This window comes from Zootoca vivipara, chromosome 3 (assembly GCF_965207765.1).
Source record: "Zootoca vivipara chromosome 3, rZooViv2.hap1.1, whole genome shotgun sequence".
Lineage (NCBI taxonomy): Eukaryota > Metazoa > Chordata > Lepidosauria > Squamata > Lacertidae > Zootoca > Zootoca vivipara.
Window position 1 is genome coordinate 60,799,646 of NC_142586.1, and position 13,764 is coordinate 60,813,409.

Below are 13,764 nucleotides of genomic sequence, written 5' to 3' on the forward strand. Positions count from 1 at the left end.
AAGAAGAAGAAGAAGAAGAAGAAGAAGAAGAAGAAGAAGAAGAAGAAGAAGAAGAAGAAGAAGAAGAAGAAGAAGAAGAAGAAGAAGAAGAAGAAGAAGAAGAAGAAGAAGAAGAAGAAGAAGAAGAAGAAGAAGAAGAAGAAGAAGAAGAAGAAGAAGAAGAAGAAGAAGAAGAAGAAGAAGAAGAAGAAGAAGAAGAAGAAGAAGAAGAAGAAGAAGAAGAAGAAGAAGAAGAGAAGAAGAAGAAGAAGAAGAAGAAGAAGAAGAAGAAGAAGAAGAAGAAGAAGAAGAAGAAGAAGAAGAAGAAGAAGAAGAAGAAGAAGAAGAAGAAGAAGAAGAAGAAGAAAGAAGAAGAAGAAGAAGAAGAAGAAGAAGAAGAAGAAGAAGAAGAAGAAGAAGAAGAAGAAGAAGAAGAAGAAGAAGAAGAAGAAGAAGAAGAAGAAAGAAGAAGAAAGAAGAAGAAGAAGAAGAAGAAGAAGAAGAAGAAGAGAAGAAGAAGAAGAAGAAGAAGAAGAAGAAGAAGAAGAAGAAGAAGAAGAAGAAGAAGAAGAAGAAGAAGAAGAAGAAGAAGAAGAAGAAGAAGAAGAAGAAGAAGAAGAAGAAGAAGAAGAAGAAGAAGAAGAAGAAGAAGAAGAAGAAGAAGAAGAAGAAGAAGAAGAAGAAGAAGAAGAAGAAGAAGAAGAAGAAGAAGAAGAAGAAGAAGAAGAAGAAGAAGAAGAAGAAGAAGAAGAAGAAGAAGAAGAAGAAGAAGAAGAAGAAGAAGAAGAAGAAGAAGAAGAAGAAGAAGAAGAAGAAGAAGAAGAAGAAGAAGAAGAAGAAGAAGAAGAAGAAGAAGAAGAAGAAGAAGAAGAAGAAGAAGAAGAAGAAGAAGAAGAAGAAGAAGAAGAAGAAGAAGAAGAAGAAGAAGAAGAAGAAGAAGAAGAAGAAGAAGAAGAAGAAGAAGAAGAAGAAGAAGAAGAAGAAGAAGAAGAAGAAGAAGAAGAAGAAGAGAAGAAGAAGAAGAAGAAGAAGAAGAAGAAGAAGAAGAAGAAGAAGAAGAAGAAGAAGAAGAAAAGAAGAAGAAGAAGAAGAAGAAGAAGAAGAAGAAGAAGAAGAAGAAGAAGAAGAAGAAGAAGAAGAAGAAGAAGAAGAAGAAGAAGAAGAAGAAGAAGAAGAAGAAGAAGAAGAAGAAGAAGAAGAAGAAGAAGAAGAAGAAGAAGAAGAAGAAGAAGAAGAAAGAAGAAGAAGAAGAAGAAGAAGAAGAAGAAGAAGAAGAAGAAGAAGAAGAAGAAGAAGAAGAAGAAGAAGAAGAAGAAGAAGAAGAAGAAGAAGAAGAAGAAGAAGAAGAAGAAGAAGAAGAAGAAGAAGAAGAAGAAGAAGAAGAAGAAGAAGAAGAAGAAGAAGAAGAAGAAGAAGAAGAAGAAGAAGAAGAAGAAGAAGAAGAAGAAGAAGAAGAAGAAGAAGAAGAAGAAGAAGAAGAAGAAGAAGAAGAAGAAGAAGAAGAAGAAGAAAGAAGAAGAAGAAGAAGAAGAAGAAGAAGAAGAAGAAGAAGAAGAAGAAGAAGAAGAAGAAGAAGAAGAAGAAGAAGAAGAAGAAGAAGAAGAAGAAGAAGAAGAAGAAGAAGAAGAAGAAGAAGAAGAAGAAGAAGAAGAAGAAGAAGAAGAAGAAGAAGAAGAAGAAGAAGAAGAAGAAGAGAAGAAGAAGAAGAAGAAGAAGAAGAAGAAGAAGAAGAAGAAGAAGAAGAAGAAGAAGAAGAAAGAGAAGAAGAAGAAGAAGAAGAAAGAAGAAGAAGAAGAAGAAGAAGAAGAAGAAGAAGAAGAAGAAGAAGAAGAAGAAGAAGAAGAAGAAGAAGAAAGAAGAGAACCAGTCATAATAACCAAAAGTGAAGGATGTCTGTTGCTAATAGATGTTAGTTAGCTGCAGAGTCCAGCCCCACTGATATGGAAATATAGTGAATGGCAATTGAGGTGTGACTACCATCATTCCCGTTTCCCCCATGGAAGCCCATGGCAATGGCTCTTCATATCCAATCAGCTTAACCTGAAACAGAAAAGCTTTTATTATTATTTTTTAAAATTTTTAATTATTCTTTATTAAACTAATAATTATACAGAGGAAAAAAGAAATATCAAATCAAATACAAATCAAATATGTATAACATATAAAAAGAACAAAGAAGGAGTGTTGAAGGAGCAGCAGGGAGAAAGCCAAACCTCAGTGCTCCTCCGTCCCGTCCCTTCAGTGGCAGGGGAGGGACGGGGGGGAGGTGAGGGGGGAGGTTAAACCCAGCCTTAAAATGGACCCCTTTGACTCTCCACTCCCATGGGTACTACTGGTGGCAGAAGTGGGCCTGTGGGGGGAAGAGGATGAAGGGACAGAACTTATACTGTATGTTTTTTTTGTCTGTATTAAAATTAATAAAAATTATTATAAAAAAAGAACAAAGAAGGAAAAGTAATAATAGTAATAATAGTAACATAAAAACAAAGGAAAAAACCCCTCCACCCTGTGATGACTACCAGCCTTTTCTCTATTTTGGTTTCTATAGCCAAAGTTCTCTGTATACCTTTTTACATGTTTCCTTCCATTTTTGTTTGAATCACTTGGGCCCTTCACCTGTCTGCTAAGAGGTTAGTGTTTTCCACATGGTCTGCCATATAATCGTTAAATTTACTCCAATCTTTACCAATTTTCTGTTCTGATATTTCTTTGCTTTCTCCTATTTTTTTCACCATCTTTTGATATCTTGACAGTTTAATTTGCCAATCCTCTATTTTCGGAATTATTTCACTTTTCCAATTTTTGGCGATAAGGAGCTTTTATGAAATGGGAGAAGCCGTTCAAAGAGATGCTGACTCTTAAGATCTTGCACTTAAAGTCTCTGTCTCCAGATGAGAATAGCCATAGTCGGGAATTAATGGATGTTAAACAATGACATTGACTAGCCTTGTAAACTAATCTATTAAGGGTGCTATATGCTTTGCTGTAATGCATTTCATGTTCTTTCTAGTCCTGAAATTCTTTAAGAGAAATCGTACAGAAGTCATAAAAATGGGCAAATATTCCTTACCTCTGTCTTTCCGGTAACGCCTTTTGGTTCCCCAAGCATCAGAGTTCCTGAAGATGGCCAGTTAAGGAAAATGGCATACAGAATGTCTTCTTTTGGCTTGAATGTATACCTAGTAGGAGTTAACAAATGAAGAATCATTTTTCTAAAGATCGCAGGTGAAACTACCTAATCTACAAACAATTTGGGACCCCCGTCAGCAAAGCTATTTAGTAACCATGGCAAATACTGCACACCCCAGAAGTGTGTTGTTATTTTAAACCACCTCCTTTTTCTAGGAGGAGAAGGCCCAATAGTTTAGAAATAGTAATCCCACACATCATACGGAAGACAAAACTAGATAGCTTAGTCAAAATGATTAACCGTGTGTGTGAGAGAGAGTTTTAATGAAATAGCAGCTATGGGGGAAGAGGGTGATTCTGATCAAGACCGCAGCATTTTGGGGGAGGATTTGCTCTTGTCCATTGTATAGTTTGGATCTAGATTGCACCCTACCTTAGATGCTATTTTCAACAGAAGGGGAGCTCCCATTGATACCAATGGAACTTTCCTCCTGGAGTTAACAGCAGCTGCAACAGAGGCAGGTGGTGTTTCAATCTGGATCAAGATCAAAGTGTTAAAAGTCTCCCTGCACAAATGCCACAGTCCTGATTGGGTTCTCCCTGATTCAGTTACATCATACCTAGCTTGTGAAGAGAGTCAAATGAGGGGAAAGTGAAATATAGCCAAGATAGCAGAACAATAACAAAAGTAAACTTAACGTTGGTACAGTACTTCCTGCATTTTTGCTTCACAGACTTACCATACTCCTGGTGTGGCACTGTCATTCTGAGCCCTCCAAGGTTTAGTGCTGAAAATGGCTTCCCCATTGAGGGCCAGCCATGACCCCATTTGCTTCAAGCGCTCCTCCAAAATAACAGGAATGCGGCCATCGTGGGTGGGCCCGATGTTCAACAAGAGATTTCCTCCACATGACACTGTTTCTACAAGTTGCTGAAATTATATAGGGAGAGGAGCAATGAAAAGCCACACTGGGTTTGGCATTTCCAACATAGCTGTCCAGCGTTTGATATGACATATTTATATAGGTTGTTAAGCCTAAATTCATGCTTCTGTTATAACACTCAGAATCTTGTTGTAGGTTCAAAGAAAGTTTAACTCATGGATGGGGAAACTGTGGCCCTTCAGATGACATACCCCATCAGCCCCAGCTAAACGTCCAATTGTCAGGGTTGATGGGAGCATCAACAACATCTGGAGGGAGACAAGTCCCCCTAACGCTTGTCTAGCTCTTCAACTGGAAGTGCTCCTTCTGGGAATCAACACGGGCGTTTCATTAGTGGGCTCCTTAGTACGGTACTGTACTTTTTTTGTGGCCACTAGCCCTTTAAAATGAGAAACAAACACTAAACTCTTGCACAATTATTTATTGATTTATTTATCTATCCATCCCACCCTTCCTCCCAAAGGAGCCCAGGATCCGCAATAATTTTTAAAAAGCATTCTAAAACATTTAAAATTATTCTAAAGAAAGTTACAATTATAAACATTGTTTCCTCTAGTGAACTCAGGGTTGCCAGGAGCGGTATCTGAAAGAATGCAAGAATGACAGCCCCAGATTCTGTATCGTTTTACCTTTACAAGCTCTTCAATTGTTAGGTAGTCACTCAACTGTGCATTCCTCCGGTATCCCCAGGAATTTTTGTCTATCGTCATACAGTTTTCCCACTTATGGGGCAGAAGGTGTCCTGGGTTATAACGATCGGCGCACGTGTAATACCCTCCATGTTTACAAATGCAGCCAGCTCCCCAGCGATCATTTGTTACAACCATGTCCCGAACAGGGCTGTGGAGGGGGAGAATAATATTGTTCAGATATAGTGCTTTATTTTAACAGGAAGCTCAGTAGATTCAATATAAGCACTTTACTATTATCGAATGCTTCCTAATAGGTAGGACTTTAAAAAAAAAACAACTGATGCAGTGGTACACTCTCTGTGCATTTTCTTTTAAATCAAATATTTTAACCTAGCTGATTATGCACTTCTGGGTGTTTAAAAACAGCTAACACTTGAGGATACTATACAAAACCACAACCTCATCATTTCTGCTCTAGCATGCTACACTTGTGGGGACTCTACATACATTCGCATAAGTGTCTTGGAAATATCGAAAGTCTTTTCTAACTTAGAAATGCCAGTTTCTTAAAAATGCCAGTCTATTTCAAGCACCAAGACTTTTGCACTAGTTTTTTTTTAAGAGTGCCAATCCTCTTTTTATGGGTATTTGCTACTGGAACTTTTGGGGGCCCCAAGGGATGTCACTGACACAGTCCCTCAGCTTTGGCTTCAAAATGTATATGTGCTCTAATCATCACCTGGAAGAAGACTATTTTATCACCCCTGCAAGGTAATAGCATTTTGTATTTTTACATTTCACTTGGCATCTGGCAATGTCCCAGAAAGTGCCCAAAAGGCTAAGGCTGTCTTCCTAAAAATGCTGATGGCTAGCAAGCATGAAGTGCCAAAAGCTGCCACATCTCAGCAGTAATAAGGTAACACACTGTCAGGGAGCCACTTTTATTGGGGTTTCTTAATTCTGAAGAAGGAAAAAAAGGTGGGGACAGGAACTACACTTGTTTGGTGACATGTGGGATATTTAGCGTTCCCTGTTGTCCTCCATACAACAGAATAAAAAAAGCAACCTGGGCTTCCCAAGTATTTCCTGGAAGATGGCAGCAGCAGTGCATTTTCTTGCATTTCCTTTATGGATGATGCAGATATGTCACACAAGCCCCATCCAGAATCTATCTATCTATCTATCTATCTATCTATCTATCTATCTATCTATCTATCTATCTATCTATGCAAGGTTGCCAATATGCACTTATATGTTCACTATGCTTAAGTACTTGCAGGAGAGGGAAAAGGAGTAAAATAAAAATGGAACAGAGAGGAAGAACATTGGACATTAACAGTGTACTGAGCATGAGCCTATTTACTGATCAATTTTTGTACCTGCAGAAAACCAACACCATGCACTGAAGATGATGGTGTGCTGAAGCACTTGTGCGGAGGGAGGGAGGGAGAAATGTTAAATACCAGTGAAATAATGACAAAGCAAAATGGAGTCACAAGCACAAATTCTGAAATGTCAGAGTTTTTCTCTACAACAAAACAAAAGAAAAATTAATGTGAGACCAAGGACAGGATGGGACAATAACAGAGGGGGGGGGAGGGGAAACTGTTCATACCTAATTCATGCGTGTGTGTGCTCTAAAGACACCTGTTTAGGACTCAGGTTGCCTACTGATAAAATGAATTTCATTTTGCCAAATGATGCAATCCTGTACCTACTTACCTGAATTCAAATGGGCTTTCTTCTCAGTAGACATGCATAGGGTTTTGCTGTTAATCATCTGAAGTACTTACTCAAATAAATATAACACATATTTGCATAAAACCAAAATCTCAACAGCAGGGCCTTTTTGAGAATGTGTAAGCTATTTCACATTTTCAACAAAAGCTGCCATGTGTTTTTCTTTTGTTTTTTAATATTTTCCATCCTCTATTTACAGGCACACCAGAAAGAAACCAGCTTCAAAAAATAAGCAGTTGATAAATCAACTGGCAGTTCTTTAGCTATCAGAAAGTCCTATTACACCAAAAGGAAATCCTGTGGTCTATCTAAACTATTAAAAATAGGCCAATCTTTACGATTTTCTTGAAATGCTTAAGCAACATTTTCAAATCATTTTCTAAGCAACTTCGGGCCTTCCTCTACATCTGCCACTGGACACACACATCCCGCCCGCAACTCATTGGAGATGTGACTTCCAACAACATATGAAGAATCAGTGGTAAAGGACTCCTGGCTGCAGAACAGTAGAGAATGCGTCAGACTGAGTTGCATTTAGACCAGTCCTCACCAACCTTGAGTTTCCACAAGTTGTTGTAGATTATGTGGGCTGCTATCCAAGAACATCTGGGGGCTCAAGGTTAAGAAAGGCTGGTTTACTTCAGCCTTTGCTAAACTGATGTCCTCCAGATGTTTCAGACTACCATACTTCCTGACCACCCTGGCTGGCTTTGGTTCAAAACATCTGAAGGCCATCAGGTTGAAGGCGGCTGGTTTAGACAAATGCTTCCAGCAGAATTGGGTCAAATATCATCAAGACTTCAAGTATTTGAAATGAAGAAGTCAGGGCACTGGGTTATAAATGTCACTAAACTACTGAAGAAGAAAACTGCACTCGTCCAGGACTCCTAAGCTGTGAAACTACAAGTCCGAAATCACAGGCACCTGCAATGACAGCCACATTCCAAAACCACAAGGAACTAGTATGAAGTACCCCATTCTCTCTCAATATCTTATTTAGGTAAGTAAATTAGAATTTGTTACCATGAAATGATTAATCAACAGTTAAATCCTACACATGTTCACTCAGAAGTCAGTTTAGTGGGACTTACTCCTAAGAAACTGTTTGTACATGCATCAGCCTGAAGCAATGAGTTGCACAAAATGCTATGAAAAAGCTGTTAGGAAACCAGTTTCTTACAAATATTAATACTGAATGCATTATTTCAAGGGTGGGGAGTGGTGAAATGGACGCACCTGTCATTATAAAGCCAAGCTAGGAAGCCAGTGCTGTTCCAGTAAGTGTCTGGGGCACCCCCATCTCCATCTGACCACAGAATCTCTGGGTGGTACATGTTCACAATCTCATACAACTCTGGGAGTGACTTGGCACTTGGGAATCGGTTTTTTAGGAACCCAGTAGAGGCATCATCAAGGAAGAGAGGATTGAACCATTCAAACAGTGAGTGATAGAGTCCAAAGTGTAAGGCCGTTCTATTTCTAATGGATGATGCTAATTCAGCCACAATGTCCCGTTTGGGTCCAACATCAACAGCATTCCAAGCCCAAGAATATTTAGATCCCCACAATGTAAAACCTAGGAAACAAATGTTAGGATTAATAAAATAATTATAATTGTAAATGTAAATATATCACGTGCCTTTATTTTGCATTCTTGTTTAACCTAATGCTTCTGAACCAGTTGCTGGAAGCCTCAGGAGGGAAGAGGGCTCTTGTGCTCAGCTCCTACTTGCAGGTTTCAAACAGGTATCTGGTTGGCCACTGTGAGAAGAGGATGCTGGACTAGATGGGCCACTGGCCTGATCCAACTGGCTTGTATGTTCTTTAACTAAAGCATGCTCCAAATTAAATTAGCTGTTTTACGGAGTACAGTCTGCCAGCCGTTGCTGTTGGGAATGGACAGCCAAGTGGGAGGCCGGGCAGGTAGGCAGATGCCACTGTTCTTTCTTGTGCTTGCCGTGTGCAATACCTGCCTGGGAGCTGAGTGCCCAGTGCTGAATAGGAGCCTTTCCGCCATGCAGGCCTAGTGGCAGCCACTGCTGCCTCTCAAGGTGAGTAAGATGCTGGCCTCACCACTTTTGGCCAGTCTCCATCGGGCTGCTAAGGCTGGGGGAAATTTCTTCCCAGGCCCCTGTGGGGCAGAATGAGAAGGCACCTCTCTTTGGGATGGCTCAAAGACCAGGGGCGGCTGTGACTGCTGCTCAGAGGACTCCCAAGGAGGAGAGAGCAGGCTGAGGGAACACTCCACAAGGGAGTGTGTTCGAAAACTGGTGAGGGACTGGCGGCTCTGAATGCAAGGGGTGACATAACTGAGCTTCTGACACTTGGAGAGCCGCAGAAAGAATGTAGTTGGCCAAGGGAGCCATGGACTCAAAATGGTTGAAAACCTCTGTATCTAAGCAGCTGAATGAGGAAGCCCCACCCAGGCTTTTTGTCTGCTGAAACAAACCAGAAAGAAATACATTCAAGTTTACCTTCATGGTGCTTTGAAGTCAAGACAACATATTTGGCACCTGATGCTTTCAAAATGTCTGCCCACTGGTTGGCATCAAAAAACTCTGCTGTAAACAAAGGGCCAAAATCTTCGTAACTGAAACCAGGAGGATAGTTGCTCTTCATAAAGTTTACATAGGGCTCTCTCTTTTCTTTCCGCCAATACCACCTACAAAGGAAACAAACACTGTACCTGCACACACAAAGGCAGAAGCATTCAGAAGTTCCCAAACAACAGATTCAAACATGTTCTGGAGTATATTCCTGCAGCTGTCCTGATCATGGGGCATTTAGGAAACACAAGAAGCTGCTTTGTACCAAATCATAGGCCTACCATTGGTCCATCTAGCTCAGCAATGGCTACAATGACAGCAGCTGTCTAGGATTTCTGAAGTGGAATCTGTCCCAGCTCCTACCTGGAGATGCAGGGACTGAACCTGAGACCTTCTGCATACAAAGCAGAAGCTCTAGAACTGACCTATGGATCTTCCCCATGTGAAGCAGGTTGCATAATTAGTGAATGCAAGAGTAGAAGTCAGTACTTAAGGCAGAACTGGATACAAATGGAGTTTCAGGGTGCAAATGCTTCTCTAGTCTCTTTAATGCAAATTGGGTTCTAGGTTTCTCATGCACACTGCAAGTGATGCTTAAACCATTTTCACACACAGGGCTAAAAAGCACATTTGAGCCCCCCCCCCTTTTCTTTCTTTCTTTTAATTGGGTTTTATAAACAAGAATAATGTTATATAAACAAGTATACAAGTCTTCTCATGTCATTTGTATATCATAAAAATAGCATAGTAAATGTGGAAAAATATCTACATGTTTCATTATTAGTGATCAATGTATAAGGTTTAAACAATTAGCAAGAAGAAAAGAGAAAGGGAAAGGGGGGAGTGGGAGTGGGAGTGGCGAGTGGGGTGGGGTTGGGTGGTTATGCTTCTATTATTCTACTTAAAGCCTCTCTCTCATACTATTTATGCCACACATATGAATGGAGTGAAGAAAAATCAACTGCACATCCTAATCATTATAAGCTTTGCTTTGTCGATGGACATAAAGTCCAAACCAGTATAAGCCACTTGTGTGAAATTGCTCCTTGCCCTGGAGCTTGTTTGCAGCTTTAGAACTCAAGTCACTTCTCATACAGCCTGTTTATTGCGCGCTCATCTCCATTTATTCAGAAAACGTTTGCAGGGAGACTACAAATCTTCCAGTGTTCACTGAGCATGCAACTCTTATTTGCTTGCGTGGAGGTTATGCGATGTCATGATGGGCAACTGTTTGGCTGCTCCTCAAATTCAGTTCATTAGTGGAGGTGCAGGATTCCCCAAGGGTTCATCCTTAGAGCCCCCCCACTTACATGAAACAATACCTCTAAGTATGGGCAGAGTAGCTTTCACTGAATAGATAGAGCCCACCTACCTCAGAGGTAAAATGGCAGGGCTTCCGACTTTGTCCCTCTCTGGCACATGGCTGAGTCTGAGGAGCACAGCATAGGAGCCAACCCCTAGGGGCCAATATAACTTTGGGCTCCCCAATAAAATATCTGAGGGGGCCAGGGCAGGCCCCCAAGATTGATGGGCAATTGGGCATTGCCATTCAAATGGTGTACGTGCACTATGTCTTGTGAGCCATTATGCGGGACGAGGCTGACCTACCCCCCCCTCCAATATTTTATTCAAGTTGGTACCCCAGGGAGGCAGCGACAGATTTCCCACCCGAAAGGAATCGGCCGGCACGATGCGCTCGGGAAGAAGAGGGGTGGGCAAGGTTAAAGAGCTTGAGCAGTGGGTGGGTGGGGAGCCTCACCAAAACCACTCGCTGCCAAAGCTTGGCACCGAGAAGATGCCCCAGTGAATAAAAATGCCGAACTTGACTTCATCAAACCAGGCGGGGAGAGGCCGGGAGTCCAGCGACTCCCACGTGGGGTCGTAGAGAGCAGCATCTCCGGGAGAGGGCAGCTGCAAGCAGAGCAGGAGCAGGAGCAGCCCCAGAGGAGCCGCTGGGGAGCGAAGGATGGAGGTGCTCGCCGGCGGAGACATCAGGCAGCAGCAGCAGCCCCTGGCTAAGGTCCTCCTTTCCTTTCTGCGTCTCGTCTTCGCGGGACTGCGGTCAGCTGACCGAGCACCGACCGCGGGGGCGAGGCAGTGCTGCTTCCGCTTCTTGCGAGGTCTGGGTCTTTCTCATTTGCTTTCTCTTCTTCCGGCAGACCAAAATAATGACTCGCCTTTGGCCAAGTTTGATTTTCCGCTCTGGCCTCCGAACAGGAAGTCGTTTCTGGGAGATGCGTGCTGAGATCGGGTCGAGCTTCTAACCTCGCAGGTGCTTCTCAAATCAGTGGGGCTTCCTGCCGCAAGTAAAACAAAAACTGGGGAGCGTTTGCCAGCCTTTATTGCGAGCATCGACTGTGGTTGAGCAGGCACAGAAGTCCACAGAGCATCAGAAGCTATACGCACACACAGCAGGGGCGTACCCAGGATCAAAACTGGGGGGGGCAAGGGGCGGGGCCAAGGCGCGGGAGGGGAGGGGCCACAAAGTGGGAACGTGGGCGGGGCTACGGAGCAGATCGCCGGAGGCCGCGAAAGAGCAGTTGCGCGGGCAGGACCGTCTTAAGCCTATGCAGCGCCGTGGTTCACAGATCCCTCCGGCGGCCCCCCCCCTTTTAAAAAAACTACAGCCTCTCCACTTTAGGATATGCGTCAGGATGGAGAAAAAAGGTTAGCCACTTTCTCAGCAGAAGGGACACGTTTATAATGGGGAGAAGAAGTCATTATGATTTGACTCTGCTTTTTAATGCTTCAAAAGGCGAAGCTTCCTCACCGGCTTCCGAGAAACAGACTGGTGAACAGCAAGTCCTTCTGGAGCCGAAGTTCCTACTGCCGCTGCTTCTGCGCTCCCGGCTTGTCTGATTCCAGCAACGGGCTCGCCCCTCTTTGGAAGAGCGGGGAACGCAGAATGGGCAGAAAGCAGGCAAGGGGCTACGCTGGGCAGGACTGGCAAATGAGAAGCATCCAAGACGGCGTCGGCAGGGCTGCGGCTGGGTGGAGACAGTACTCCGAGAGGATTACACACACACACTCACGCGCACACAGAGAGCCACGCGCCGACCTGGCAAGGGCGGGGGAAGAGCGCGCTCTGCTTCAGCAGCTGCCTCACCACCAGTGGCAGCAACAGCAGCAGGAGGACGCCGGCGGCCACAGGCGCCGCAGCGGCCGAGCCCACTCCCGGGACCACATTTCCCGCTCCTGCCGGCCCCAGCCAGCCAGCCGCCGGCTCTCCTCTCGCACTCCCTTTCTCTCCAAACACGCAAAAACAACAACATCCCTCGGCCCGTTTGCCGCGTCTTCTTATAGGACGCCGGCGGCGCTCGTCAGGCGAAGCCGAGCCTGATTGGTGGAGCCTCCGCGCTGCCTCCCGCTCTTTTCCCCGGCCCCTCCTCTCGCGCCGCGCGGTGGCTGACTGCAAGTTGCGCAGCGCTACTGCTCCGCCTCGGAGAGAGAGCCGCTCGTCATCACTCACCGGGCTCTCCCGTGCGCAGCGGAGAGGTCCGGGCCGGCTTCGGGGGGGGGGCATGGTGGGTACGCCTATGACACACAGCGCTGAGACCAGCAGGCCCTTCTCAGTGGCAACGCAGTTCCACTGCGCACGACCTTGGACAGCTCCAGAATGATAACCAACTGCTGTGGTTGTGTCGTGAGGTCATTCCTTCCCCCTCAACGACCTGCCAGTGGTCTCCTCAGCCACCTGGATCAAGTCACAGAGAAAGGACGCCGGCTCCCAACACCTCATCAGACAGCTCTGCCAAGTCACAGCGAACAAATCCCACGGCGTCTCATTGCCACGGACCAAGGAGGTGTCACGTAAGACCACACATGGAGGAAGTTGCCACCTTCCCAGAGTGCCACCAGAGCCTGGTTCGAGGCAGCAGCCACCTTCTGCAGCAACTGGCCTGACTGCACTGCACACATGTGCATAGACAGGGCAACACAATTTCTGGGCTCGGTTTACTGTGCATTGATTTGGCCCTTCGGTGCAGTTGCCAAGTAAGACACACATTTGAATGTGCTCCCTTATATCTCATGCAAATTTGTGCACACTTTTGCAGGAGGGGGTGGACTGCCCCAAAATTAGGCAGGGGTTGCATAGAAGTCATAAGATGTCCAGTGGGCAAAATATCAACAAGTGAAGCTTTATCCATAATTGTACTTCCATACTAGAAAATGGTTGCTCTGTTTGATATCTGCCTGCCACATAGCTGATAAAGGCACCACAGCCCCACTCTCCTCCAGTGTCAACCCTAAACAGTGCAACAAATGCAAGTTTCTGCTTGATAGCAGCTCAGTTGGTTAGAGTATGGTGCTAATAACACCAAGGCTGCAGGTTTAGGCCCTGGATGGGACGGCTGCATATTCCTGCATTGCAGAGGGTTGGACTAGACCAGCGTTTCTCAACCTTGGGTCCCCAGCTGTTGCGGGACTACAATTCCCTTCATCCCTAGCTAGCAAGACCAGGAGTCGAGAGTGATGGGAGATGTATGTCCAACAACAGCTGGGGACCCAAGCTGGACTAGACGATCCTCAGGGTCCCAATTCTACAATTCTGTGATTCTGTGATTCATGTTATGTTACTGTATGTCTTTCATCTGCTAGTCTTAGGCTAGCAGTACTACATTTGGTGCAAGATAAGGCATGGTATTTAAGATGGAGGGGGTCAAAAGTGATTCAAGATTTACAGAAATTCTTTGGATAAATTCAAGATTTAAATACAGTAGTTAGAAAGCAAGCAGTGTATTCATTTATTGTGGCTGTTTATTAATAACTCATAATAACTGCTGCAATTCTTTT

General features: G+C 44.0%; 1 protein-coding gene across 2 annotated transcripts; it reads right to left on the reverse strand.

The window, feature by feature from the left end:
* Nucleotides 1-1,799: 1,799 nt before the first annotated feature.
* On the reverse strand, nt 1,800-11,851 carry FUCA2 (alpha-L-fucosidase 2). 2 transcript variants are annotated; one of them, XM_088666237.1, is made up of 7 exons: nt 11,741-11,851; nt 8,899-9,086; nt 7,661-8,000; nt 4,682-4,892; nt 3,849-4,039; nt 3,050-3,158; nt 1,800-2,019 (listed from the first exon to the last, which is right to left on the reverse strand). In XM_088666237.1, exons 2-7 carry the CDS (start codon nt 9,041-9,043, stop codon nt 1,879-1,881), a joined length of 1,137 nt encoding a protein of 378 aa, XP_088522363.1. In that variant the 5' UTR covers nt 9,044-9,086; nt 11,741-11,851; the 3' UTR covers nt 1,800-1,878. The 2 variants fall into 2 exon arrangements, with proteins under 2 accessions (XP_088522363.1, XP_034964728.3); XM_035108837.3 differs by lacking the exon at nt 11,741-11,851 and adding an exon at nt 10,730-11,380.
* Nucleotides 11,852-13,764: the final 1,913 nt, after the last annotated feature.